Source organism: Periophthalmus magnuspinnatus, chromosome 23, assembly GCF_009829125.3.
Source record: "Periophthalmus magnuspinnatus isolate fPerMag1 chromosome 23, fPerMag1.2.pri, whole genome shotgun sequence".
In the NCBI taxonomy this organism is placed as follows: Eukaryota; Metazoa; Chordata; class Actinopteri; order Gobiiformes; family Gobiidae; genus Periophthalmus; species Periophthalmus magnuspinnatus.
Genome location: NC_047148.1, coordinates 21,401,269 through 21,429,145, shown reverse-complemented (window position 1 = coordinate 21,429,145; position 27,877 = coordinate 21,401,269). Strand labels below are relative to the sequence as shown.

The following is a 27,877-nucleotide window of genomic DNA, read 5'->3' as shown; positions in this document are numbered from 1 at the left end:
AGCTATGAACAACACAAACACTGACTGTGAGTAAACCCCACCTACGCCCGACCTACACCCGACCTACGCCCGACCTACACCCGACCTACGCCCGACCTACACTGACAGGATGTCCTGCCTATAGTCAGTAGGTCATATATTATATTCTGTAATTAGTAGAACAAAATGAAGTAAACTCAGGTTAATCAAGTTTGGTTTATTAATTTGAATCAATGGTAGATATAAAATAATACTATGTACATGAAAAACATTTGAAAACTCTCATAAAAGTATCATCTTTAAATACTGTGCACTGTGCCCACGTTAGTGCAGAAATAAAACTGTCAAGGCAATCAAAGCAGGTACACATTTGGCAAAGTTCTCCTCCGTGATTCCACATTTTTGGACATTGTTAAGAGACAAAATGAGCCAAATGCTCATGTGCACACACACAACACACACACACCACACACAGAACACACACAGGCTGTGTGGAGAATGACACGCAGCTACAGTGCTAACTAAGACAGTGGGGATGTCAGAGGTAATGAACAGATTCTCAGGGTTAACAAGTGAATTAACTGACAGTTTGTGTGATGCTTCTGTCAGGAGCAGCTCCAGTCACCAGAGCTGCAGCGTGTGAGACACTTGTATTGACAACACTGCACTCACACTGTTTGAGAGTCGCAAATAAACCAAGGTTATTCTGGGGGTGTTTCCAACTGGGATGATTCCCTTTGTTAAATGTTTTAGCTTTTGGAATGTCCACGCGCCTCCCGCCCATAAAGACAAGACAATGAACACAGTACAATGTCAGGATGTCAATGTGAGCATGGACAGGCTCTGGGACAGGCTCTGGGACAGGTCTGATCTAGGACAGGCCCTGCTCTGGGACAGGTCTGCTCTGGGACACGAGGGGAGTCAGAGGTGAGGCCAGACAGAGGTAAAACCAACAAAGGAAATCTAATCACCACAGAAATGACTCAAAGTGTGGCTTATATAAATGTCCCAGTAAAGACTGTCCCACGTGTTTATCAATTATAAGAATATTCTACAAAGGGTTTACCTCATATTGCACATTTACTCAAAGACATTCGACACAGACCATAGAAATACACAGTTCTAGACCAATTAATTTCATTATGGGGCAACAGTTATTTCTCGTTTTATTGCTATATATAGAAAAAGAAAAAGCTCTAATGCAGCGGAACAAACAGAAACACCTCCTTCAACAAACTCAGTGTAGATACAGAGTAGTGACCTGTCAAATGTTCACTGTGTGATTAAATACAGACTTTAACATTATAATTCACCTCTAAGACATTTACATTTTATACATGCAAACAGAGAGTTACGGATCAACCGTCTGATGGGCTGATGCAGCCGATCACATGTACAAGGTAGAAATGTGTTTTGTCTCACAAAACACAAGGTAAAATCAGGACTCAGAGCTACAGACGTTTGGGTAAAAGTCGTTACAGAACTGACAAAACGGCCGTGTTTATGATTTTGAAATGTAAAATTATAGATATTTTGTGGGGGTTTTTGTGTTGCTGTTGACTTAATCTTAACAAATCCATTATTTAATACGGCCCTATTCAATATTTATTGGAATGTTCCACAGTATGACATTAAACTTGTCTGTCTTGCATTTAATTTATTACAGATGCCTTAAAAAACGTGTTTTCTCAGGGGCTGATTCACGTCCTGCAGCTGCTCTGTGGCGCACACTGTCACTTTAGTGCAACTCTTTTCACTTCATTTTACATTTTATCCGTGGTGCAGGTGAATAATGATGTAACTGTCTCATCTTAAAGAATATCATTTTAACAACTGAGCTGTATTTTCATCACAAACACAACTGTCCCGCTGCAGGACATGTAACTGGCCCATGTTCAATGTTTTCAGAAAAGTTTAATTTGACAAAAATAAGAATATGACCATTATTTATTTGGACTTATCTTAAACCTTCGACCCCTGAGCTCAACCTCGTGGTTAAATGTCAGACGAGCTCATTCTGTTTTTTAAATGTGTGATTTTTCATTCCACACCTAAACTGCTCCTGTATCTTTATAGAATTTTTGAAAGAAAAGTTACGGTCGCACTGCAGGATATTTTACAGCATTTTGTTAAAATACCAAAAAAATAAACACGACTTCATAAATGTCATTTATATAAAACATATTTGTGCGCTGTTGAGTTGAATTTTGTAGAAAGAAAAATGTTATTTATAAATTCATTTAAAGTGATAAAACTGAAAAATCACGTCCAGAGCTCATTTATTGAACTGGCTGTTTAATTCTGATCAAATTAACATAAAAAAATGAATGTGTGCTAAGACAGATGCATTTGTAACGGCAGAGAAGTTCTACAGATTAGGAAAAGGTGGTAACTGATGTTGAGTAAAAGATACAGAAAATCCTCTTCCAGAAACACTGTTGTGGGGAAAGTTCTCCTCGTGGCTCTAACAGCTGCGGCTCAGTGTTTGGATAGTTGCTGATCATTATAGGGACATTACTCCTCTCTCACCATATGGCCATATAACTGTGCCACATAAAGGGTCTTTTTGTGACTAATAACAGCCTCTAAGGGGTCACGCCTCATGTGAGATTTAGCTGAGGTGTGTGAGTGATCTCTGCACGCATTTTAAGGAGTCACAATAAATTATATATATTAAAAAAATAAAAATAAATGTTTTGACATGGCCCAATTGACAATGTAGCTGTAACACGACGGTGACTCTTTCTACAAAACTCACACTGCAAATGATGAAATGAAATAGAATAAACAAGATGTCCACCAGTCAAACACTGAGGGTAAATGAAACCTCAGCTCCAGACGGAGATTTGAAGAGGTAGCTGATCGTCAGTGACCTCAAGTTATAAATTACTCACAATAACTGTAATTATACTGTGCTTTTGAGGTCCTAACTAATAAGCTGTTTGGTCACTTGATGTTGGAGTAGTATGAATGTGAAACACACATGACAGGTTTGTCTGCTATCTAACAATCGTTGTGCTTCCATCACACAAGCACAAGCACAATTCATTGAAAGAATGTGGTGAATTTCCTGTTAGCTCTTGGGGGATATGGTTTGTTTTTCCTGTTGCTGGGAGCCAATTTATTTATTTTTTTTCTCTTGCCCTCTTTAACTTCCTGCCTCGATGGCGGGTTTACAGAGGGCCTGTGGAGGTGAGTGCCAGAAGCCATTGATTAGACTCGTGTTATCCATCACTCAGACCCCCGACCTCCACAAACTTCAAATCTTTGTATTTGTATCGAAGACACAGGTCCCGCTTTCCGTCTACTATTTAAATGAGGGCCAAATGGAGACAGCTTTTGAAAGCCTGATTGTAGACAACCCAAAGCCCAGGGTTGCTGGCTGAAAGAGAGATGCGCCAGCGGCTGTGGCCCTGCTGTCTCATGCCATGCTGCTGGTGGGGGTGCTCTGGGTGCTTCCAATGCTCGCATTAGCACTGCTGTTCTCTGATGGGGAAGGGTTAGTGGAAACAGGTTGTCGTTTTGTACCGGAACAAGGACATCCTGGAAGACAAACACACATTGTGATGGAGATAAGTATTTTGAACATCAAAGGGAAGATGAAAAATGTGCTGCACTTAAACCTTACCCACTGTTGAACTCATGTCTAGTCCAGTTGGGTATCCTGAAAACCAACACATTCTTTGGTGAATGTAAATAAAACCCAATTTAAACAAAATGTACGATGGGAATATACCTGTTTTGATTTTGATAAACCAGAGGGCTCCAATAAGTAGCACTCCAATCAGAAACCCTCCAAATGCAATGCCAAGAACCCCGGGTAGGCCAAAGTCAAAGCACTCAGTGGCTGAAATAAAACATAATGATATTTATAAATACAGTATATTATCTATAATCTGCTCCAGGGCACTGTTGTGTTCAAAACTGAGAGACAAATCAATGATCAATCATGAGAGTTAAAATTAAACACAAAAAACATTAAAACAAACATGAGAATCTGCCTCAGGTACAGCACTGAAACAGGGACATCTAGTGGTCAGTCGCCCAAACTACATGTGACTGAGTGGTGAGGGAGCTGTAAACACAAGTGATACTATCAGTGAAGAAAGCACTGCCCTTTTGGCAGAAATATAACAGAGTGAAGAGGCCATCTCGTGATACTTTAACACGGTCTGGGACAGAACACTTGAATAAACAGGATGAGGAGATGAGACGCTTCAGCAGGTGTGGATAAAAACAACCAAACAAGTGGAGAATTCACCACTCAGAACTGTGCAGTCAAGTGTGAAAGATGGAACTGGTATTTCACTAGATAGTCAATTAATTCTCCTGTATAATTATGCATTCAATTTGGACACTGATATAAGGTTGGGCTGAACAACATACTGCACGATCGATAAGCAAACACATTATCCACGAAAAACTAAATACATCTCCAAGGTCCTCAGTCTGACAGACATTTACAGACTTTTCAAAGCTCAAATCAACCGTTCTGACGAGCACAGAGAGCACACGCACATGGGGCAGGGTGAGGAAGGACACGACAGAAGGTCTTAAATAAAAAATATAGTAGTATTTATGTTTCAGTCATGTAAAGACACTTGAATGTGGTTACTAACTGTATTATGTAATGTGTTTTAAGTTAACACGGATGTATAGGCTTTAAATTTGCAATACTAACCTTTAAGTTTAAGTATAACCATATTAAATGCTGTTTGCTCATACTTTTGCTGGTGTTTGTTCAGTTCCCCCCAGAATAAAAATAATTAAGAATGAATGACTTCTTTTTATAGATTAAACTTTTAAAGGATCTCCTCCCGAACAAAAGATATTAAGCAACAAATAAAAAAAAATGTATAAAGAGCTTTGAAGTCTGACAACATCTAAGGAGCTTCACTTTAAAACAAGACGTATTTAATATTTGTGATGGCGGTGCTGAAGTCTTAGACAATGGCGTGAGTCCTGATGCCTGTATTTGGACAGCAGCACAGTCAGAAGCTCTAAGAAACACAAAGGAGCTGGCTCTGCTCCCCTGAGAGCCATTACGTCTGATTGTGGCCACAAGGTCAGGCTGCAGACCTTCCTAACGGACACGGCCCTGCTCAGACCCCTCGCCAGCTCCGGTGCACATCCTGAACGCACTGCTATGACAACCACCAAGCACTGCAGGCAACAACACCAAGAAGAATTATAGCAACAATATACTGACCGAGCTGCAGACTAACAATTAGGTCCTGAAGGCAAAAGGGCTAATTTGAAAGTTTTACTTTTCAGTGAGTTCAGCAAGTTTATTAAGCATGCACTTCGCTGTCTACCAAGTTAGAATGCTCCAAACACTTTCTATTTAAAATTTTAAGTAGTTCAACTGCATCGTTACTCTTTTGCTTTTCCTTAAGTAATAAACTGCAATAACGATGTATAAGAGTAATTGAACTGCTGCAATGGACAAAAATAAAGGGAAAAATATAAATATATATAAATAAAACTTATTTATTTAGAATGGCTTTTAACACTTAGTGGCCCTACGACACTTTTCTTTATTTTAATGGTGTAACGTTCTCTGTTGATTTGTATGATGTTTATTGTTTTTAATCATGTTTTTAATGTTGTACAGCACTTTGGGCAGCTTTGGTTGTTGGAAGAAAGAAATAAAGTTTGATTGATTGAAATAAATATCCATCTTTTATGAAATAGACGTGTACATTTGAAGAAATGTAATCCCAGGTTAAACTCACGTGGCGGCTGTAGACACGGCTGAGTCACCTCCAGGTAACGCTTTACTCGCCCCCCATCGCCACATTTCTAGACAAAGCAGAACGTTTTAATGAGTCGTCCCAGTTCTTTATAATCACCATTTCAGATGAATAAGTATGTCTACCTCGCTATAACAAATTTTGACAGAGCACTCCAGGTCCCAGGCGGTCGATGTGAGCTCTTGAAGCTGATCCAAAGAGAAGCTGAGCCTGGTGCTGTTCACACAAGAGCTACTGGAGCAGGTTTCAGTCATGAAAGGCAGCTCCTTCACAACAGGACACGAGCCTTTGGAGCGCAGAAAGCACTGCATCACCTTTATGGTTAGGACAATGTCCCCCAAGGTGCGTCCTGTAATCTACAAGACACACAGACAAGATGGACGGGTCAAATCTACGGCAGGAGACATGACAGGAGACATATGAGGTATAACATTTAACTCAAGAAACTTCACTGTGTTAAATGAGGTTATTATTAACGCTGTCTGATAAATATATGTGAGTAGATATATAAGATGAGATACATAAGTGGAAACAAAGGTCTATTTACATAATTATGATGGAACGATCAAAACATTAGACTTATTCTCTTGTAGATATTAAAAAACTCACACTCCACACTCTGTCAGAGGCACAAGACGAGGTTTAGATGTGATTTTAGCGCCGCAGGTAATAAATGTGTGTGTGTAAGTTTTAAACGCACTCTTATGTTGGACAGATCATGATGTCATAAATAAACTGAAGTCTGTGAAACATTACGGCTGCGTTAATCACAAACCTCTGCGTAGATTCTCCTGTTGCTCTGCACTTTGGCGTTTGGATCCAGAGGAGAGCGGAAATCAGGAGAGTTGTACAGCTGCATGTTCAGAGGCATCAGATGAGGCCCGTTTGTCGTAACAGTGGGAGATGTTTTCAGCACTGCGTCTGAAACTAGAAGCAAACGATAGAAAACAGTATTTATTTATATAAAAATGCACAGAGTAACATTACATATTAACATTATGAAATCATCTTGCACCTGTATTGATCGCTCTCTTTTGTAACGTCAGTGCAATCGTGGAGCCCTCTGCTGTGATTTCAGTGTAGCTGGTCAAACTTGCACTTTTAAAATACTCCAGAGCCTTTTTTTGAACTATTTCTGCAACGTCACTGTTCAGAGAAAACATCGGAGGGATTCGGTGGCGCATGTGATCGAGAAGAATCTCATTATTCGACTGTAAAACAGGAACAATTTATGTCATTTGCAATATAATCAAAGATAAACTGATGTACATGTTCATAAATAGTGAAGATGGCCGTGCTTGTAGTATAAAAATAAACTACTACTACTACTACTAGTACTACTACTGTCATAAGCACGGTCTCTGTTTGTTAACCATTGACCCTTGTCCTTGAGGAGCACCTGTTCTGATCTTTTAACTAAGAAAAAACCCCTGAAGCTCTCAGTCCTGTGTTTTTCATGCAGTTGTCGTGTGTGCTGTGGTGTAAATGCTACTTTGGTTTGACTTACAAATAGTTTGCTGTGTTTCAGGTTCATAATCGTCCAAAGAGTTCCCTGGGGACCTCTCAACAATAAACTGGTTTTCTCTACAACCTCCATGTGAAGAGACACATTTCTACCGCAAAGAAAAACCAGAAAGTTAATTGTTTAAATAAAAAAATAAAGGTGTACAGTACAGTTTATTTACCGAATATTGGAACTTTCGGGGATATTTATGACATGTAGGTCTTCGCTGCTGTTCGGGAGCGTTGGGAAGCAGGATTTAAATGGAACACTTGCAACTGTTTCAACTGTCAGAAAGCGTTTCTCAGATGTGTCTTCATTTCCAAGGACGCATTCATGAGAGCCGGCCTTGGTTCCTACAAATCATATGCTGTAGATCAACAATATTATATTTACAGGCAACGACGTAACACCCAGAGCTGCTCGGGTGGAACAAAAATGTCAAAAACATTCTCCCACAGGACTGACGGTGACTATCAAAATAACAAAATGCTCTTCCACTCACCCGTTTCTGTTACGTGAAGTTGTTTCAGGTTTTGAATCGTCGTGAAAGACGTCACTCCTCCAAATCTCTGCGTGGCCCATTTGACCAGCTCCTCATCATCAGACGGCATTTCTTCCTTGTGAATATTGTGGCTTTGCTGTCCGTGAAAATTGAACGATGAGTTTTTGCTCACCTACACAGACACACGGAAAGACAGACTGTTAAAAAAAGCCCGAAGTCACAGTTTGAAATGTTGAATGGAATGAAATGCGGTTGTTTTTTATGAGTCAGTAAAGTAACGTTTGGGCATGTGCAGGCGGCAACTTAATTTTACTTTAAAATTACTCATCGCTGACTTTTTCATTGTTTAATAGAAATGTTTATTATGGTTAACTGTCCACTAGCTCAGTTGCACAAGCCAGTTGGAGCCAAGGTCCTTCCTTTACTTCCTGAGTGGGGCCAGGAAATGGGCCCTTTTTTTAGCTTTTGTGCGTCACCACAATCGGCTGGAATCTGGCTCCATACAAGGTATAAATATATACATCACTGCAACGACTAGACACTGCTGTTTCCTTGTCTGGCCCACTGAGAAATAATGGAGTTTACATTGCATGAAGTATACCAAGACAAGAGAGCACAATATCTGGTTATTAAGACGTCAAGATGAAGTTCAAATGGATAAGTAGAAACTGTGTATATTACGACACTGAGGCAGAAGTGAAACTATGAAACTTTGAACGCATTAAGTACAAGAAATAATGAACAATTATCAAAATTCCACCAGGGGTAATGTGTTTGAGCAGCAAAAAACAGTGTCCAGACAAAACTCCAGGGGTTAAAATAAATAAATAAAACAATACAACGCAATAAGAAACAAACAAACATACATTTCACACAGGACTTAAGTGTAAAAGGCAAACTGTAGCAAGAATAAAAGATGTAGATAATGAAAGAGGGGATTTAGATCATCTTTATTTACAGACTCTTGTCGGGTCAATAGTTTACAAGTCTCCACTGTATCTTTAAAAAAGTCTCCAGTTTACGGAAGCTGACGTCACGACTTCCCTGTTCAGAAGCAAAGCACCAAACACTGCAGCAGCTGAATGTTTGGGTCTGGACTGAACGCTCCCATGTTTATGTCGTAAGAGCAGCTCAACCTTAAATTAACCCTGTGAATTAATGTGAAGTGAGAGCCACATTTCACATAAAAAAGATTCTTGTCACACATTTGAATGAATAGTTTTGTTTCACGCAGAGCGGCAGAGGAAGAGTGAAATACAGATGATGTTTGAGAAGTTTCTGCATGAATCTATAATAGATGTTCACAACAGGAAAGCAAAGTAAGAAGTCGAACAGACTGGGAAAAATAAGACTTGACCACAAAAGGTGGATTGCAAAGAGAAAGCACAAATATGTGCAGCACTCTTTTGTGTTCAGGTTTAAGACACCACAGGTTCACAGGCTTTTTCATTTTTTCTGTAGTTGATGGATGTCGGAGGATTGTATTTTTAGATTTGTAATGCACTCATTAACCAATGGACACAAACACAGGAACATTGAGGTGAACAAATATAAATGTGAACTACAAAATTTCATCTTATTTTTACAGGAAAAAAAATAAAGAAAAAAGAAAAGATGTTGTTGCCAGAGAAGCCTGACAAAAACTGGGATTGTGACTGAGCCAAGCTGTCAGGCCACTGACGTGTTTTCTCCGACACAAAACAGATGCTGTTTCTCTTACTGTGCAATCTGCACTAAAGTACTATTATCCCCCGGCGATGGTGCTCATCCCACAAAAACATCCTGCAGTTACAGCCAGAGCCGGCCAGACCCCCCAGTCACATAGGAACAGGATACAGCATCAGTGAGCTGTCAGCAGACCACTAACCACTGACACTTGTCGTCAGCATTATTACTGCAGCGTGACTAAAATCTGCAGACATCAAGTACACAAAGAGCCAAAAGCAATAAAACAGACACAATGTGTCCAAAGAATTGAGGAGAGTTTGTTAACTTATGGCAACATTTCAAGAACATGGTTTCTTTCAAAGCAAAGCTTTTCATCGTTATCTGACAGTGAAGTCTGTGGGAGTGGTACAACAGAGGCCCATTTTAAACACTAAAAGTTTATAAGAAGAAAAATGTATGTGTGAAAACATTTGGAAAATGGTTAAAAGCACTTTATGCACGATTTATCTGAACTATTACAACAGTGGCACAGTGGCAGAGTGGTTAACACTCTCGCCTTTAAGTAGGAATATTTCAGGAAGTTCTTCTCCATGTCTGAGTATGTTTCCTCTGGACACTCCCCCATTAACCACAAAATACACAACAAAAATAGTCCTGACCAAGGTCCCTGGGCCCAAATCTGTGGTGCCCTCTAGTCCTGACAAGTGGCTTTGCACCCAGTGGGTCAAATGCAGAGGGGACAAGGGGACAGTAAACTGCACTTTAACCTTCATATCTGCTTTTATATGTGGAATTCATTTCAGATATCTTCGATCCTGCATGCTGCTGGCCACTTGAGTTTGTGTTTGCATGAATCACAAAGCGGTGCAGACGAGTAGGTAAAGAACAGCAGTGTGGAGAGTGTCTGTTTGAGCAGCACAGACAGATCCACATCTGTCTCAGGCTGACTGTAGTCAAACAGCTGGCACCGCACGAGAGCACGGCCCATCTGCCCACACTGGAAATCATACATACAATCACAGAATCACACTTCTAGTTACAGGGAGTTCTGGGAATAACCTATACAAATCCTGTGTTTCTTTGGATGCTGATGATGTTTTTTCCTATATTTAAAGTGAAGATGCAAACACTCAGTCAGTACTTACATAAATGCTGGCATCTTTGTTGAGGTAGTATGCACTAAACGTTGTGTCTGCTGATGTCAGGATAAGATTCATAGGTCTGGTTACATTTATAGAGAACATCTTGTCATCCTGTAAAAGAACAATGAGGCTTGTTACAATTCAATACAAGCTGGGAACCTATAGAGCTTCTGTTGATCTTTGTTGTGGTAATGTACAATACATATATATACATGCATTCAATTCCCATGGTGACGCAGAGCAAAAGGCATGTTTCTATATAAGAGTCGCAAGAATTAAGTCCACATAATCCCCCAGTCCCTTCTGCTCGTGTTCACACAGAAACAGTGGCAGAAAGTGGCTGTAAAATGAGCTGGAACATTTAAATATTCAGAGTGGGAGGTTTGTGAAGTATAGTATAAAACTCAACAGAATTATATTTGCTTTCTAATTCAGAATTTTATCTTTGGAGCTACAGCGTCATTTCTTTTTGTGGGTCAATACAGTTTATCGAAGTGAGAATAAATACAAAATGTTTCCCAACAAAGCAGTGTTGTACGTGTGCTAGCATCACCAAAATGTATCTGGTCTGAGTGGAAAGTACCTCAAAATATTCCCAAAAAGTGTGGCCCCAAAGTGTGGTCTCTTAAGTCCTACGGGGAAATGGGGAATTTGGAAGTAAAAACATCTGAAGTCGGCATCATCTCTGTCTAAACCTGCATCATTTCCCAAAGCTCACACAGTTTGTCTTCAGTCAATTCCTCCAAAATCACTTCCTACTGATCCAAGGAATGTCATCATAGCTCCTGAAAGTGTATTATTTGTTGTTTCTTTTATTCACAAATGAGCGCCGCACATTGAGTTTGCGTTACTATCAGAAATGCGTCACAATTATAACATCTATCTCGTAATTGTTATTGAAGCAGGAAGTGCAGTCTGCCGTTGCAACTACGTCTTCCCAGAAGTCCTGCTCAGCTCTACCTGGAATGTCCTCCTGAATAATGAATGGCATTTCCCCTTTGAGCTCATTGTGCCTGTTTTAGGTCCAGCGTGTTTTCCTTAACTGCTTCTAATGAGCCTTATTGTCCCGGTGTCGTGCGCTCCTCCCGTCATCCCTTTGTACCTTCAATTCTCTCCGTTTAACCCTGGATCGCCATTGACCCTGATCACTCACCTTTTCTACTTTTGTCCCTGCGCTTTCAAGATACAATTGTTCCCCTCCTCAAACTCGTTTCTCCAGTGCATTTCTGAAGGGCCTTTGCTGGTGTAGTTTCCAGTTATTCTTCTGCTTCTCTCCCTTAGCTTGAATTGGCTCTGCTGGTACCGTCTCGGCACTAGGCCAAAACCTTGAATATTCCAGCCAGTTTGTGACATCAATGGACCCTGCACCGAGCACCGAGCGGCCCCTCCCTTTGAATTTCTCTGGCCCGTCCCATCGAGACCGAGCACGGACTTTTAACTGTTCTGGGCAAACCGTAAATCAGCGTTAAAAAAAACAAAAGGATGTGGAGGAAGGTGATAAGAAAAAAAAACCTAGACAAAAGGAGGAGAGAAGAGGAGACACGCTGATTTGATACGACGTACAGTTTGACAGCGGATGAAGATGAGGCCCTTCCTCTTCTGTGCTAACGAGAAGAGTCTGTTCCTAAAGAGGCCGTCAAGAGCGGAGAAGGAATGTGTATAAAGAGAAGTCGATTGTGATAAAGAGGATAAGCGAACACTTGACATTGTCCAGGCCGTAGATACACACAAACTACCATATATTTAAAACCATCAGATACAGCGTTCCATCGTTCTAATGTAAACGTCTTGCACATTTTTACTCCCACCTCAGCGTCACTTCGCACATACTGTACCCGTGCGATGTTGACGTTAGTGATGTAAGCTTCCACACGCCGTTAACCGCGGTGTGATGTTACGTGCTGACAGCGGAGTGTTCCACAATGAGGACAAATGTTCAACGAAACAATTTAAGAACGACTGCAGAAAGGAAAAGCGGAGGTTAAATTAATGTAGGGAAAATACATGACCTCTGTTTGCTGTAAGAGCTACACTGACGGTGAAAAATGTTTAATGACGCAGCAACAAAAAAATGCGGTCGTTTTATGGCGAGTACAGTTTGCCCGATCAGTCATCTAAAATAATGTCACGTGTACGGCTCTAAAGCCCCTGCGCCTGTTTCATAGTTTTATTATAATGAGATAAATAAGAATTGACAAGTCATCTGTCTGAATGTCTCCGTTTTTTAGTTGATTAGTTGACCCTTGACCTTTAGAAGCATCTGTTAGTCTGGTGAATAATGTTGTGTTGTTTAAATGTGCATTCCTAGTCATTTATGAACAGTTGTTTGGTGTTGATGTCATAGCTTTATCTTTGACAAATTAGATGCAGCACATCTGCTATTTCTCTGACTTATCTACGTCCTGCTGCATCATTACAGAAAACATGCAACTTCACAAAAGTATCTGTTCATGGACTTCCAGTTGTGTTGAGAAATCTTTCTGTTCAAAATCCCAGACGAGATTGGCATTTTCCACAAGGTCAATAGAAAGAATCACTAATAAGCAGATGACGGCACATCCCTGACACGGCGCTGCGTTTGGTGTCAGTTTGACAGATGGACAGAGCTGACGACGCAACATTTTAATGATGACTTCTGTCACTGTTCACGATGAGGTTTGATCTCCAGATCTAATGTGTGTTTCCACCAGTTCAGAGTGAACTCAGACAGAATCACAGTGTCCCTCACAGATTAATAAGATGAGCAAACCTGATTCAACGTGATACACACAATACGATAATGACAGCACACCTCAAATAAACATATGAAATACTTAAATAATACTTGAACTAATCCAAACCTACCTGTGGAGTGAAGATCAGGTTGATAATATGAACTTCTTTGTTGTCTTTGCCGATGAAGCTTGTCCAGCATCCAGTCTGCATCTCCTTCACAAAGATCCACGGATTCTCATTTTCCGTCGGGACACACGTCTGACCGGAGCCTGCGACAAAACAAATGGTTTATGTCAGCGCTTTAAAAGTGACCACACTGTTTACAACTCTGTCAAACTGAGTGTGACGGGACTCTCCAAACACAGAGCTAAATAGTCATTAGATATGTGACTTCTACATTACAGACTCTGACACTGTGTATGTTGGATATTAGTCATTTAGAAGCTCTCGTTGGGGCTCAGAGCGGTGATCTTAGATGGGAGGGCAGAAGCACATTGTTTAAAAAAGGTTCGGCCGGTTCACGTTTATCAGCTGCGTCAGAACGTGCGGCTGAAGTCGTCCATCACTCGCGCGCTCTGTGTATGAGCCTGCTGTTTAACCTGGAGATGCCTTTCTCACGGGACTGAATTAATCAAGCCCGGGCAGCTCATGTGTGGGGTAACAGAGGGGGGTTGACCTGGGCTACCTGCCTTTGTGTGCTGTGGTGTGAGACTAGTGTCAGACGAGTGACTCACTGTGCAGCGTGAATATTACACTCAGCATGTATCTTATAGCTCAGGGATAATGGTGCAACATTATGTAAGCAAATGTAATGCAAACTGCAAAATGAAACGTGTTTTTGAAATAAGTCTGCGCCGATTGTTGTGTTTGGTCTTTGACGTTTGATTTTGTGTTAGGCTGATAGAAGACACAATCGCACAATCACACAACCATGACCTTAATACACTGTTCAGTCAACCATAATGATGTTTTATTTGAGAGTTTGTGTCAGCGTAGAAATGAAATAAGTGTTACAGACACAGGGCTCGTGCTTGTGACACATGATTACAAGCACAAGTCCTGGGGCAGTTTTGTGTCGTTAGCACCAAGAGTGACAGAAGAATCCTCTGATCTGGGATCACATCTCAAAAACGTATTTTTAAAAACAAGTTTCTGCACTAACAATAACTTTATGGGATCACACTACAATTCTGTACAAGTTGTAAGAAGAAGACGAGGATATAAAAAGTAAAACGTATAGAGAAATAGTTACATAATCAAAGAAGACTTTATTGCCACTGGTGAACAAAATTCATAAATTAGGAAAGAGCTTCAGTGATATATGCAACATAAAAGTACTAACAGTAAAAAATGTCAAATATAAAATGAGCCGTGCATAAAATAATGCTGTAAAAATGAAATAAAGTTTGTATAAATATAGATTTTTACAGTATATACAGCATGGACAGAACTACACAGCAGAACTTTAGTACAAACAGAAGTATTGTTGACATGAGTTAATTAAAGTGACAGGTGAGTTCAACAGCAGAGAAGAAACTGTTTTTATGGCAAAAGGTTCTGGTCTGAATCGGCCGTAGCCTTCAGCCCGAGGGGAGCGGCTCAAACACCACATCCAGGGTGAGAATCCTCAGATCCAGCCAGCTCGCCCCTCACTCCTGGAGACGTACACGTCCTGGAGAGATCAGAGGCTGCAGCCGAGCACCTTCTGAGCAGAACACAATGTGCTGCAGTCTGTGTCCCACACGGTGATGCAGGAGGTGAGGAAGGACCCAGTGATGGACGAATAGAACTGCAACATCATCTGAGCTTGGCTTTTCTCAGCTGCCACAAGTCCATCCTTCACTGAGTCCACTGTGGTGACGGGGGCGTCAGGTCAGGGCCAGGGGGGTCGGGGGGTCGTGACGTTGCTCAAGTCCTCCATCATCTCCACTGCCCTGTGAGCACTGAGCTCCAGGCGGCTGCCACTGCACCAGGACACCAGCCAATCCACCCGTTAACAAGATGTTTGAAAGGTCAACAGGATGTGCCTTATTTAGAATCAGCACTAATCAAAGACACCGGCCACAGTGATGTGATCACTACTGGAGGAGAGTGGACTGAAGCTGAGATAAAGCTGAAAAAAGCCTTCCCAAAGACGTGTTACATAAGCCACGATTACAACATCGTAACATACAACAGTGTTCTGATCCAACATGTGCCTGATGTGCTTTGATATCCAGAGATGGAGGACACTTTATGTCACAGGCTCACATGAAAAAATGAAATACTGTGCATCAAATATAATTCATAATGTTATGAGAATAAGACAAAGTCACAATTTTACAAAAAATGAAGTTGTTGTATTAGGAGAATAGTTTTAGTCAAACCAAAGGCACAATTTGAGCAGAAATACAGTTGATTTTAAAGATTTAGGAACTGACTGGGAAATTTCTTGTAAAATGAAACTTTTGGCATGACTAGATCATGAGAGAAAGAGTGGTGCTTGGATGAGTTATAATCTTACATAAAAGCCTGCGGTGGATGATTTTAAAACCTTTAAAACACCAGCCCAATGATATAGACAGTGGAGTTTAGCTGCCACCTCTCGGTACTTACAACATTTATGTTAAGAAGACTTGTATAAACGCTTATACAGTATATAGTCACACTTTGGAGACTTATATAAACACTCATATATGATCACACTTTGGAGACTTATATAAACACTCATATATGATCACACTTTGGAGACTTATATAAACACTTATATATGGTCACACTTTGGAGACTTATGTAAACACTTATATATTTGCGGGGAGTTAGTTTGTTGGAAATGAAGATGGAATGTCATCTGTGCTTGTTTTCCATCTGTCTTATTTTGCTTCAACCTGCAGGTCAAGGCTGGTTTCCTGTTATTCTGACCTCAGTTAATGTCTGTTGCTCAGCATCCACATCCATTATGTTATTTGGCTTGTGTTGGGCTGTGACAGAGTCAACGGCCCTTGACTGTCCCCTCAGAAGTCCTGGTATAAATCACTGGGCTATGTGCTTGTGTGTGGGACTTCCCAGTCTCTTTTTATGAGTCACTATAGGGTAAGAAGAGCATTCGTTTTGGCCTCTTGACCCCGGAAATGCCAGCAGCCTCACTAAGCGGTTTGCTAGTAAATGAGGTATAAAAGAATCATTCCATTCCTGTCCTCTTTATCTACTTATATCAGTCGCCTCCATTTCCCATTCCATGAGAAGACATGTTTATGCTCGCTGGTTGTTTCTGTCTGTCTGATAGCAGGACAGTGTCTCCAGATATTGTTAGAGGACAACTGGTTTTCTGTCAAAGGAGATTCCAACAGTCACAAAAAGTACAGAACCAATTCAGTTTACTCAATGCATGTCTTTAACATTTAGCTGAAAAAATGTACTCAATGTATTGGCTTAAATTTAACAATAAAGGGTAAAGCTGAGTGTCATAGAGGCAATTTCAAAATAACTGAGAACATAAAATGATCTTGTGCATCGTTCTGGTCAATGGTGAAGCTCGTGGGCTACAGCACAATGTAAATGTCAAGGTACTTTTCAGCCTCTGGCCTTGACTTTAAACATGTTTTGTAGGACTTAGACTCACAGAGGTGTAGAATGTGACACATAATACTACTGGAACAAATGATTTACAAAATACTATTATCTACAGTGAATATCTCAAATGTAATGTGCACACATTTCATTTATATAGATGTAATAAAATGAAAAGGCAATGAATCTATCAATTCACAGAAGGAATAAAAGACTAGAATAGCAGCTCATCAGATAACACAAACCTGAGGCATCAGGGTAAAGCCTGGACATTAAATGTGTTTAGGTCAATGACTTTACTGATTTTTCTGGTGATCAGACTTTCCCAGAGTGTTTTGGGAGAACTATAAAAATACTATTTAAACTGTTCTTTTCCTTCACAGAGAGACCCCCAAAGCAGGAAATAATGAGAAAATGCCACTCAACATAGGAACAGTAGCAAACTCTGAGGATCTTCACACTGACATTAAAGTACTTGAGTTTGAGCAGCTCTGCTTTTTGCCACGATGTCTGTGGAACATCAAACCCAGATTTAATATCAAACATGATTCCCAAACGTGTATTACTCTACTGTCGTTCCTCAGTCACCTCGAGTATTGTCACATGTATTCACTATTAAACAAAACTCAATTTGACCTTGGCCAGTAAGTACTTTTGGAGTACATGGTGAAAACATCCACTCAGAGTGTCAGTCCACGAACCTATAGATGAAACCCATGAGCTCCTACATTAAAAACAAGCACACACAAACTGTAACCCATGTTTCTGCTCCGGTGAAGATAAACTAAACAAATTTCAAACAGTTCACAAGCATCTCAACCTTTGACCAAAGACACCCAAACTCATTCATCAGGTTTTCTGTTTTCAGAAAGCTTCCTGGAGGCATTTGTAGCATGTGACCTTCTGAGGGCAAGTTTAAAAGTATGAAGCGATGGACGTGATGGCCTGAAAACATAATGCACTGGTTCAACTTCAGTCTGGAGGGTTACACTGCATTTCAAACACATAACGGTAAAAATACAAAGGAAAAGTCTTGACAGCACATCAAGAACAACTGTCTGCTCTATTCCCTGAGGTCTGGGGGTAAACAGTTTGTGTTCAGAGCTGGACTACAGAGTCTTGCCGGCCAATGGGGAGGAGGGGTCAGCCGCCCTATCAGAGAGAGAGAGAGAGTGCGACGGGAGAGAAAGGAGAACTTCAAGGCTAGCTCAAGTCTCACTAAACTCTCCATACACACACACATTTATACACACACCTATTGTCCGGCCGTTTCCGCAGCTGCAGATTGAGGCCTGACCATCCACAGGAAGGTAAACAAGCTCTTATCAGTACTCTGCAGGGGCCCGCACTGTCCCCTGGCCTCTCACCCCACGACCATACCACACATTACACACACAAAAACGCTTGACCATCACAACTTCCCCAAACTACAGTCCTGAATTTATGTCTGAGAATACTGATTGACCTTATCAGCGGCTTTGGAACAGGCTATGTGGCTCTGCGGTCCGTGAGAGGAACAGAGGCTGTGATAGGCCGTCTGGAGACAGGCTGTCTTTACACGAGTTCTGTTTACACCTCAGGGAGCCATTCGTCCGTCGCCGCATCTTTGTCGGAAGTCGGCAAAGACCGCCAGAACAACGGCGGCACATGGAAGGTCTGTGGTTCACTTCCCCTTTGCTCTGCAGCATTTTAGACTTGGCAAGCTTCAGAGAGAGGCGTTTAGAAAGAGCTGACAATACTAATGCATTGTCCTGCTCTGTTATGTGGCATTTCTTTTTGACAGGTGATTTTAAATATATGGTTTTGTCACCAGAAAGTTGGTCCTCTATATATTTGAACCAGAATCTAATGGGAAATCAATGTATTCGGCATATTTTAGGTTTGATGGAGAAACAAGCAAACACAAGAGCTTTATAACCCGGGGTTCACACTTGGAAACATAAAGCTGCCAAGTAAAAATGCTTATTCACAGCTTTGTCATTGTGCAACCAATTCCAACTTTTTTGTGCCAGTTGAGTAACGTCACATTATGGTCACTGTTTCAGACACACTAAAGCCTGGCCCTTTTCTTCACATCATTAGTCCCTGCAGCAAAGACCCTGCAAAGCTACAAGATGAGCCTGAAAACATAATTAATCATTCAAGTGTTAATTGGGGGAAAGACAGACTTGTTTTTGCTAAACTTCATGCCAAGTGCGTGTGACTAAGGCAGACAGAAGTGCTGCAGATTCATTACCCAGTGACTGCTCCCAATCATTTAAGATTGATGTAGCTTTACACAGCGTATGCTTGGCAACAGATTAGCCATTTTTTCCTAACAACTTTTTTGCCAGTACACATGGATGGTTTCCTGTGAGGGCACCCTGATAATAAAGGGTTGAATATTAATTTTATTTCTCACACTTGTGATTATGGATCCCAGGGAAGCTCTAATATTGTAAAGTTCGAGCATTAGAGCAGCGTCTCACACCCATCATGAATATGTCTGTGTCTGCAAACATCTATACTCAAGTCAAATTTAAAACAACAATTTAAAACAAATAAATACAGGAAGCATCAAGACCAAGACAAATTCTTGAACTTAACTGTTTCCATAAGCCTCTAAAAAGGTGATTAAATGTTGGGATGCAGTGAAAACTGCACGAACAGGTTCAAATGATCTGTCAGGCGTATGCAGCCTCTTCTTCGAGTCATTGTCTACTTAGGGGAAGGGGAGCTGGAGAAAATGAAAAGCCTGTGTCCAAGCCCAGGGAGGGCTCTACTATTGAGTTTTATATCAAACATTTACACAGACAGTGCTACACCTACACCACAGACAGGGATCCATGCTCTCTAAATACACCGTGACCAGAGAGCATGGCACCTATTTCAACAGAAAGTCTGTCCACCCAGTAAATCTCTGACATGATACTGATGAGAGCCACTGCAGCAAGAAATGACAAAGGACTAATGAGCCTTACATGGCACTGGAACAAGGATTTATAGAATAATCTTTAAAATGGCATGATTCAAAGGTGTTACACCCAAAAAGGGTTTAAAAGCTGATATCATACTGTTTCTCAGTTGCAGAAGACATTTTTCTCTTAAAAATCCACACATTCAGACTAGAGATAGACCAATATTAGCTGGCTGATTTATCAGGTCGATATTTGCACCTTTTAGCAAATCAGTCTTAAATCTGCAGCAGAGGCTGATATTTTGTTTGGCCCAACCAGCTAAATATGCATAAAAAAAGCTTTATCTGGACATTTTAGAGGGCACTGCAAAAATGTGGCCACACTGCTCCCTACACAGTCTGTAGTAAAACAGGGTTAAAGATGAGTTTGTACTAAATTCTAATTCAATCATTTGGGGAAAATTATCTAAATCTGTCCTACATATCGACCCCAAAATATCGGCAGAGCTCATTGTCCATCGGTTCCTCTGGATTCTAAACCATCAGTATCAGCATCACTCATGAAAAAATGACAATGAACAAAACATACTATTTGTTTTACCTGAGATTACAGTTTATCTCTCTCTTTCTCATTCCTCTGTGTTATTTTCTCTACTTTTTATGTGTAAACCACATTTGTTCTGACGTGAACAGATGGTGCATCTCTCTGACTGGTTAATGTGTCTGTCAATCACACCTGAAAACAGGGAGACCCTCACATCTTTGTACAGTTTTATCAAAGCGTGTTGTTTATTTCACAAATGTTAAATGTCTTTATTTCATGTGTATGGAGAGTTTGTGCCTGTTACACGTCCTGCTTTTTATCTCCTGCTTTATCTCCATTAACCTGCCAATGGGACTATGAGTGAAAATGATCGTGCATGTCTAACTCTGGCACATTTACTCTGGACTAACACATGATTAATGTGCACTGGCCCATATCTGATCAAACAAACATACATTTTGTCCAGAATTTGAACTTTTATTATAGTTTGCATTAAGTGGTGATTGATGCATTAGTGTGACATCAAACCATAGAATTCTACATCAGACTAGATCATTTAAACTAAAAACTTTTCAAAGTAAGTTGGAGAATAGTTGTGTAACTGTATGGATGGACAGAAGAGAAGAGGGAACATTTTGTTCCTCATCTGCATAGTCCGCCTGACTCTCTGAAAAGAAAGACAGCAAGTGCATGCAGTTATTTATTTGCTGAGATTAATTTTTGAAATACAAAGAAAGGAGTTCTTGATAGTTTCTATAAAAGTGGCTCTTTTGGGTCTGTGCACTCACTATCCAAGAGACAAAACGCACACAGTTTATCTGCTCAGACAGCAGTAACTTGGCCCACGGCTGGCCCTGCTGACACAGCATGTATTCACACAAGACTAATGAGCCATCCAGTCATCATGAAACTCTCAGATTAAAAAAGTGGACATGGACAATTAGAGGCCATAGTGTAGAAACGTCCAAAGTTACAGAGCTGCCAAGTGAAGTCATCTCAATTGTATAGACCTGGACAAACAGAAGCAGGGACTGTACCATTAGGCTCCTTAACACTCCAAGTACATTCAAACAGAGGAAAAGCCCAACAGTCTGAACTGGATTGTTATTTGGGAGGGGCATAACACTGGAGCAGATCAAAATCGGTCTGAGGCAGCGACAAGCAATGGCGTCTCCCTGCCACCCAGTCTGCCTGCTGCCCGCAGCGGCTCACTACACTAAAACAGGGGAAGTGGGCTGTTTGGACTTTCAACGCCACTTTTAACATGAGTCTCTCTTTTCCTATAAGGGTTTTCTGGTCCTTCTGCCTGTGCTGGGGTTCAGAATGTAACTGCGTGAATCCCCAAGTGTTACAACACATTTTTATGCATTTCCCTTTATCTTTATCATTTGGTCTTTTAAATCCTCTATTTACTTTGCTTTCCCCATATCTTGCTTTGAAGCACTTATCTGCTTTTTGACAGTCACATAAATTTGACCCCCCTCTCCCCCACTGTCTCCATAAATCGCTCTTTATGAATTCTGTTATCTCAGTTTCTCCATCCGTCTGTCTCGCCACCATCCTTCCCTCTCTCTTCTCCCCCCAGGGCCGCCCGCTAATCACTTTTGTACTTTCCTTATGGCCCGTGCAAAGCGTGCGAGCTCTTGAGTCGGCACAAATGCTGTGGGGGGTCTACCAGTCGTACATGGGGATTTCTGGCTCCCACTGTGATTCTGGTGGCGGCAGGGGGCACATTCAACACGACTCCACTGCCAGGAAATACTGGACAGAATTTGGATAAAAATCTCAGAGTACAACAAAACTTTGTATCTAATTGTTTTTCTAGTCACTTTTCCACTTGTCTAGACTAGATATACTTTGTAAATAAGCTGGTAAACTCACATCAGGAAAGACTCCAAACGACTAATGGCGACTAAGATAAGATGTCCCATATAGTTTAAGAAACTGGAGCCACAACCAAGGAAGTGAATCTGATAAAAGATCTGCCTAATGGAAGTCATAGAGGTTTAAGAAAATGTGTGTGTCGCCAAGTGACTGCGGAGATTTAAAAGGGCAGCACGAAAATGATATCAACTCTGGAAATCATGAGTAAATACTGGTATTACCGCTCGCCTTTTATAATCTACTTCAGCTCAGGAAAAACTGAGGTAAGCTGGCGTACGTTTAAAGATTCAAACAGCCATACATCGTCATAATGAATCCAATAGAAATTTAAATAGAACAACAACACAGCAGGATTTCAAGAACCTGCAGGATTAAAGCAGCTGAGGTCCACACTCAACATTTTAATGAAGTGACTGAAGTTGGCACAAACAATTTCCATGTAAAACAACTAAAGGGGATTTAGACGAGTTGTGTAGTCACAGGAGGACAGAGATAAAGCCACAGTCTGGAGCGTGTAGGGCCTCAGAAACAACCACCACCATTTTAAACACAATTAACCTCACGGGGAGTCGGCGTGCTGGAACTAAGGCCGCTCTGATCCTTTTCTCGGGTCTGGAGATTACAAGCTGGTAAACAATAAAAGACAAGCGTTGGTGAGCACTGACATGGAGTGAATGTTAACCATCACAACACGGGTGCCACGACTACGGCTTTGTCCAGGATTTAAATATTAAATATTATTATAAAACCTCACTTCATGATAACTATATACAATTTTTAGTTTAAAAAGTGTGTTGTTATTAAAGGAAAACATGGTATTCTAGTCAATATAACAAAATATTTATCAAATTTTACAGTAGAAAGTATTTTATTTATGCTGCTTGACCTGAACTGAAGCTCCAAAAATGTGTTAAATCTTGTGACAGAATTAATGTAAAGATTGTTCCAGCACAGACATTACAGATGTTTTAGATCTGATTCCACAAACCAGTGCAACCAGGGAACTGCACAAAAACAACACACTGCAAAGCTGAGCACATCAGTAGATAAACTGTAAGTATAAAAAGGACTAAATGAATATTGATGAGAACAGGGTGAGACGTGGGGACGAGCGGTTAAAACTCTATCATGTTTTATGTCGTCATATCTATAGTTGTACTCGGCTTTGTCTCATTTGTCCAGACGCCGACCTCATAAATGCAAACAAAGAATGTTCAGATAAAACTAGTTTCAGCAGAACTACGACAGGCTGTAAAGGGTTAAGGGCGTGAAGTGGGATCAGAACAGTACTCTGCTGTAACTACAGACATTTTGAAGTATTCTCAACACTGAATACAGCTGTTAATAAAAGGCACTGACACAAACATGATATATTCTGAAGCATGTAAGTGTATGTGTGAATGTGACGTGTGCATCACAGAGTCACGTTTGTCTCTTTGCTCAAAAATCAGACTGATTTTTAAAAGTACTTTGTGATTCCTGATTATGACACTGTGCAGGGTATGACTTTGATTGACCAGCTCTTTAATAGTTGTAGAAGTATTAGGCAAAGCAAAGTAAGTTTATTTGTAGAGCAGAGTTTGTACACAAAGTGATTCAAAGTGCCAGAGAAGAGTAAAGGAGTCACTAGTCACACATACAGATACAAATGGAGCTTCCAAACAAATATGAAGGGCAGGATAATCAAAGAGCTTAGTAGAAAACATAAAACATAAAACATAATAGCATTCCAATGGTGTTTACATAAGATCTTACTATAGTATATGCACAGAATCTAATAATGGGCAATGCTAGAAAACTGCAGAAAAATGAGCTGTTTTATGGAGTAAATGATGGTGTATGTGGGACGGTGTGTCACACAGGCAATTAAGACTGAGCTAAACAGCTCCTTAAACTGAGGCAGACAGTGAGACTGATCCCCTGTGGAGCCGCTACACAAGGTCAACTTTCAGTAGGTCTGGACTGGGCCAAAAACTACTCTGAATCTGCACCAGCGCCCTGCAGAGAGCCCGTTTACAAATGGAGCCAAGAATGTCATTTTTCATACAGCAAAACACTGAGGCCACAGAAGTAAAACGCTCTAGAATCTGATGTGCAACACCTCCATCTAATGTGCAACACCTCCATCTGATGTGCAACACCTCCATCTGATGTGCAACACCTCCTTCTAATGTACAACACCTCCATCTGATGTGCAACACCTCCATCTGATGTGCAACACCTCCTTCTAATGTACAACACCTCCATCTGATGTGCAACACCTCCATCTGATGTGCAACACCTCCTTCTAATGTACAACACCTCCATCTGATGTGCAACACCTCCATCTGATGTGCAACACCTCCATCTAATGTGCAACACCTCCGTCCAACGTGCAACACCTCCGTCTAATGTGCAACACCTCCATCTAATGTGCAACACCTCCGTCCAACGTGCAACACCTCCGTCTAATGTGCAACACCTCCATCTGATGTGCAACACCTCCATCTAATGTGCAACACCTCCGTCTAATGTGCAACACCCCCGTCTAATGTGCAACACCTCCGTCTGATGTGCAACACCTCCGTCTAATGTGCAACACCTCCGTCTAATGTGCAACACCTCCGTCTAATGTGCAACACCTCTGTCTAATGTGCAACACCTCCATCTGATGTGCAACACCTCCATCTGATGTGCAACACCTCCATCTGATGTGCAACACCTCCATCTAATGTGCAACACCTCCATCTAATGTGCAACACCTCCATCTGATGTGCAACACCGTCTGATGTGCAACACCTCCATCTGATGTGCAACACCTCCATCTGATGTGCAACACCTCCACTGTTCCATTTGTGTCACCTCACCTCGTATCTTTGCCTCTTTATCACTGTTTATCTGTAGCTCAAACTTTACGCTTCATTTATTATTCATTTATTTTAATGACCGAACTCTGGACCGTTGCCTTTATAAAGATAAAAGATCAAATTGTTAATTGCTATAGGAACATTCCCAATTTCTCTTCACTTTGAAATCCGAAACCATGAATAATGCATCTCTGCTACGACACAACACTGTGTTATTGTTGTTTTCATCACAGACCAGACCGTGATGAAAATCTCTCTGCTGAAAACATTTGATCTTCATGTGACACTGACGTCTTCAGAGATATTGACGACTGTTGTATTTATGTGAAACTTTTGTTCTGATGTTAATTACAAACTTGCTGTGCATCAGTGATATTTTTGCAGTTTTGTGGTAAATATTATGCTCCATCATTTTTTTATGCACCACTTGAACTCCACCCACGACTTTTCCAACCATATTTATTTTATTTTGGTGCTGCTAAAACACTGTCTGATTGTTATAACCAAAAAATTAAAAAGTATTGAGGAATTTATTTAGTCAATATCGCTCGCCCCGGTGTGAGACTTGTACTGAGGAAAATACTGGAGGATTGTTTTACTAATTGACAGCTCTGTGGTTGTTCAGGCCACCCCTAATGCCACATGGCTGGAGGGAAGTCAGGCCCTGGCAGCTCAAAGCAGCCGAGAGCCGGTCAGAGTGTGCGGCTGGATTATGGCCGCGAGGCACTGGGAAGGGAATCCACTCCCCCTTTGCCTTGTAGGGATTACAAGTCTGAATTTGATATGGACAGCCACGGGCGGTGTGGAAACAGGGTGGAGGGCTCTGACAGAGAGGAGATGTGTGATGTGGTGTGATGAGATGTGTTAAAGAGCCACGCCAATTCTGTGCTTCTAGTCCACACAAAGGAAGCAGTGCATGGTTTAGTGAGACGACGCTGTAGGTGCGAGTCCCTAAACGGGCGATTTGTATTTGTCTGTATTAAGTTGAGACGGATTTTCTTCAAATAAAGCTCTTGTAGGCAGTTTTACTATAGGTCTGTTTGATATGAAAGGTGTAGTTTTGTGCAGGAAAACATTTCGCTTCTTAGTAAATTTTACCCAAAGTTTGAGATTGTAACATATATTTTTACTGCTTGTTTTATCGTGACTTCTTCATCAACCCTTTTTGCTGATGAGGGCAACTTAAATCGTATAATCGTATTTATTTTGGCTAAATTAAATTATGATCAGTCAGTTTAATGAACACGATTCAGCTCCTAGCCTCACGTTTACATTTTAATTATAATATAGTAATTATTAACAGTCAGAGCATGGACCAAAGTGCTGTTTTCCTTTCAAAACTCTTACCTGTAGAGGTTCCAATGACGCATAACAACAGGACCGTCACTGCTACGTGGGACTCCATCTGTGCAGAGAGAGAGCTGTCAGGCTCAGGCAGGAGAGTGAGATACTCAGGGGGTGATTGAAGTGTCCTTTGTCAGACAACGAGCAGAAATAACTGTGGAGGAGATGGAGCATATTTTTGGTGAGGTTGAAAATGTCACAGAAGGACAAGGTATGAACCAAATGTAAAGATGTTTGTGACTTGTATCGCCTGAATATTAAATACATGTCCAAGAATATCAAAAACAGCAGGTTATCGGAAGAAAACAGAAGCTCCCCTCGTGTTTAAGCCCCTGATGGTTTATTTAAACTCAGTATGTTTCCCAGTTTGGCCGCAGGAGGATGACACGGGCCGTGCCATGACTCCGCTGTGCGTCTTCCGGGCGCACAATAGAGATCTGAACCCTGAGGTTATCTGGACGCTTCTGGTCAACTGTCCAGGAAGCAGAACTGCATCCAGGGATTTCTTTAAATAAAATCATCAGATAAGGAAGTAGACTCGATGTTTGAGATTTACACAAGACAAAGTAAGAACTCGTGCCAAATGTTCACGGGTGAAGTTTGAGTTTAACTTTTCCCAGTCGTGCGTAAAACGGTTAGTTCGTGCGTAATGGACTTTTACGCGCGCTTGGGTAGGTCATTAAAGGTAGACAGCATTTTTTCATGAAGTAATATCAAAACATATCAATAATTCAGAGTCTAAAATGTGATATAAACGTAGGTGTAAGTACATTTGAATCATTTTCCGTCGAGAAAGAAAAGAAAAACAAATCGAAAGTGTTGTCAAAATCATCAATGAAAAGATAAAAAACGCAAAACATAACGCACCTTTTGTAGAATCAGGTGGTGGAGCTGAGTCGAGGGGAGGCTTGTAATCCAGAGTCAGGATGTGGTGCTTCAACGCTGTAGCTCTTTCAGAAGTTTTCCTAAACTTTTTGTGCTCACTGGGCGTTTAACAGAGGAGGTCCCGCCCACTTCTGTTTCCACTGAAGCCTGAGCTGTGCAGGAGCCAACACTCAAACCTAAAGTACTTGACTTGTTGATGTGTTCTAGATGGAATGTTTCTATAGATGTGTTCAGTGCAGCTTATGGAACTTTGCTTTATGCTGATTAACACTTTTACTGCTGGAAAATCTGTGGCAAAAATAACTGCGATTAAGAATTATAACATGATTAAAGATGCTGATAGTTTAAAAACATATGGATATTTTTTTTATGTAATTGTACTTTGTTATGAGTGAAAACAAATACAAACTAGAGGCGAACTTTACGGACACGCAGGGCCGTTGACAGAAATCTGGGGGCCCGGGTCAAGAAGTATAACAGTTTCCCAGGGCAACAGACAGACGCCTTTGGTTTGGTTTCCCCTGTGGTTAAGTGGCTTTTTTTCTGAACATTCTGGTGATATCTGTCCTGATGTGTGGAGCTTTTAGAGAAGAACGAGGATGGACATTGGTTTGTGTCCTGAATCACCACTGCTAGTTTTACTTGGTGAGCTTTTGCTATGTAGAT

General features: G+C 41.0%; 1 protein-coding gene across 1 annotated transcript; it reads right to left on the bottom strand.

Moving 5' to 3' along the window:
* Positions 1-177: 177 nt before the first annotated feature.
* On the bottom strand, positions 178-27,281 carry eng (endoglin). Its single transcript, XM_033989215.2, has 14 exons — positions 27,194-27,281; positions 26,330-26,480; positions 13,393-13,532; positions 10,552-10,659; positions 7,739-7,910; positions 7,418-7,589; positions 7,240-7,345; positions 6,748-6,943; positions 6,508-6,659; positions 5,858-6,088; positions 5,715-5,781; positions 3,716-3,826; positions 3,608-3,643; positions 178-3,522 (listed from the first exon to the last, which is right to left on the bottom strand). The coding sequence occupies exons 2-14, from the start codon at positions 26,385-26,387 to the stop codon at positions 3,401-3,403; spliced, it is 1,671 nt and encodes a 556-aa protein (XP_033845106.1). The 5' UTR covers positions 26,388-26,480; positions 27,194-27,281; the 3' UTR covers positions 178-3,400.
* Positions 27,282-27,877: the final 596 nt, after the last annotated feature.

Excerpts from the sequence above, each read along its gene's own strand:
- eng (XM_033989215.2), bottom strand. The coding sequence starts at position 26,387 with ATGGAGTCCCACGTAGCAGTGACGGTCCTGTTGTTATGCGTCATTGGA. Across the intron at positions 7,590-7,738 it reads ACTTCACGTAACAGAAACGG|GAACCAAGGCCGGCTCTCAT; the intron begins GTGAGTGGAAGA and ends TATGATTTGTAG. Across the intron at positions 7,346-7,417 it reads CCCGAAAGTTCCAATATTCG|AAATGTGTCTCTTCACATGG; the intron begins GTAAATAAACTG and ends TCTTTGCGGTAG.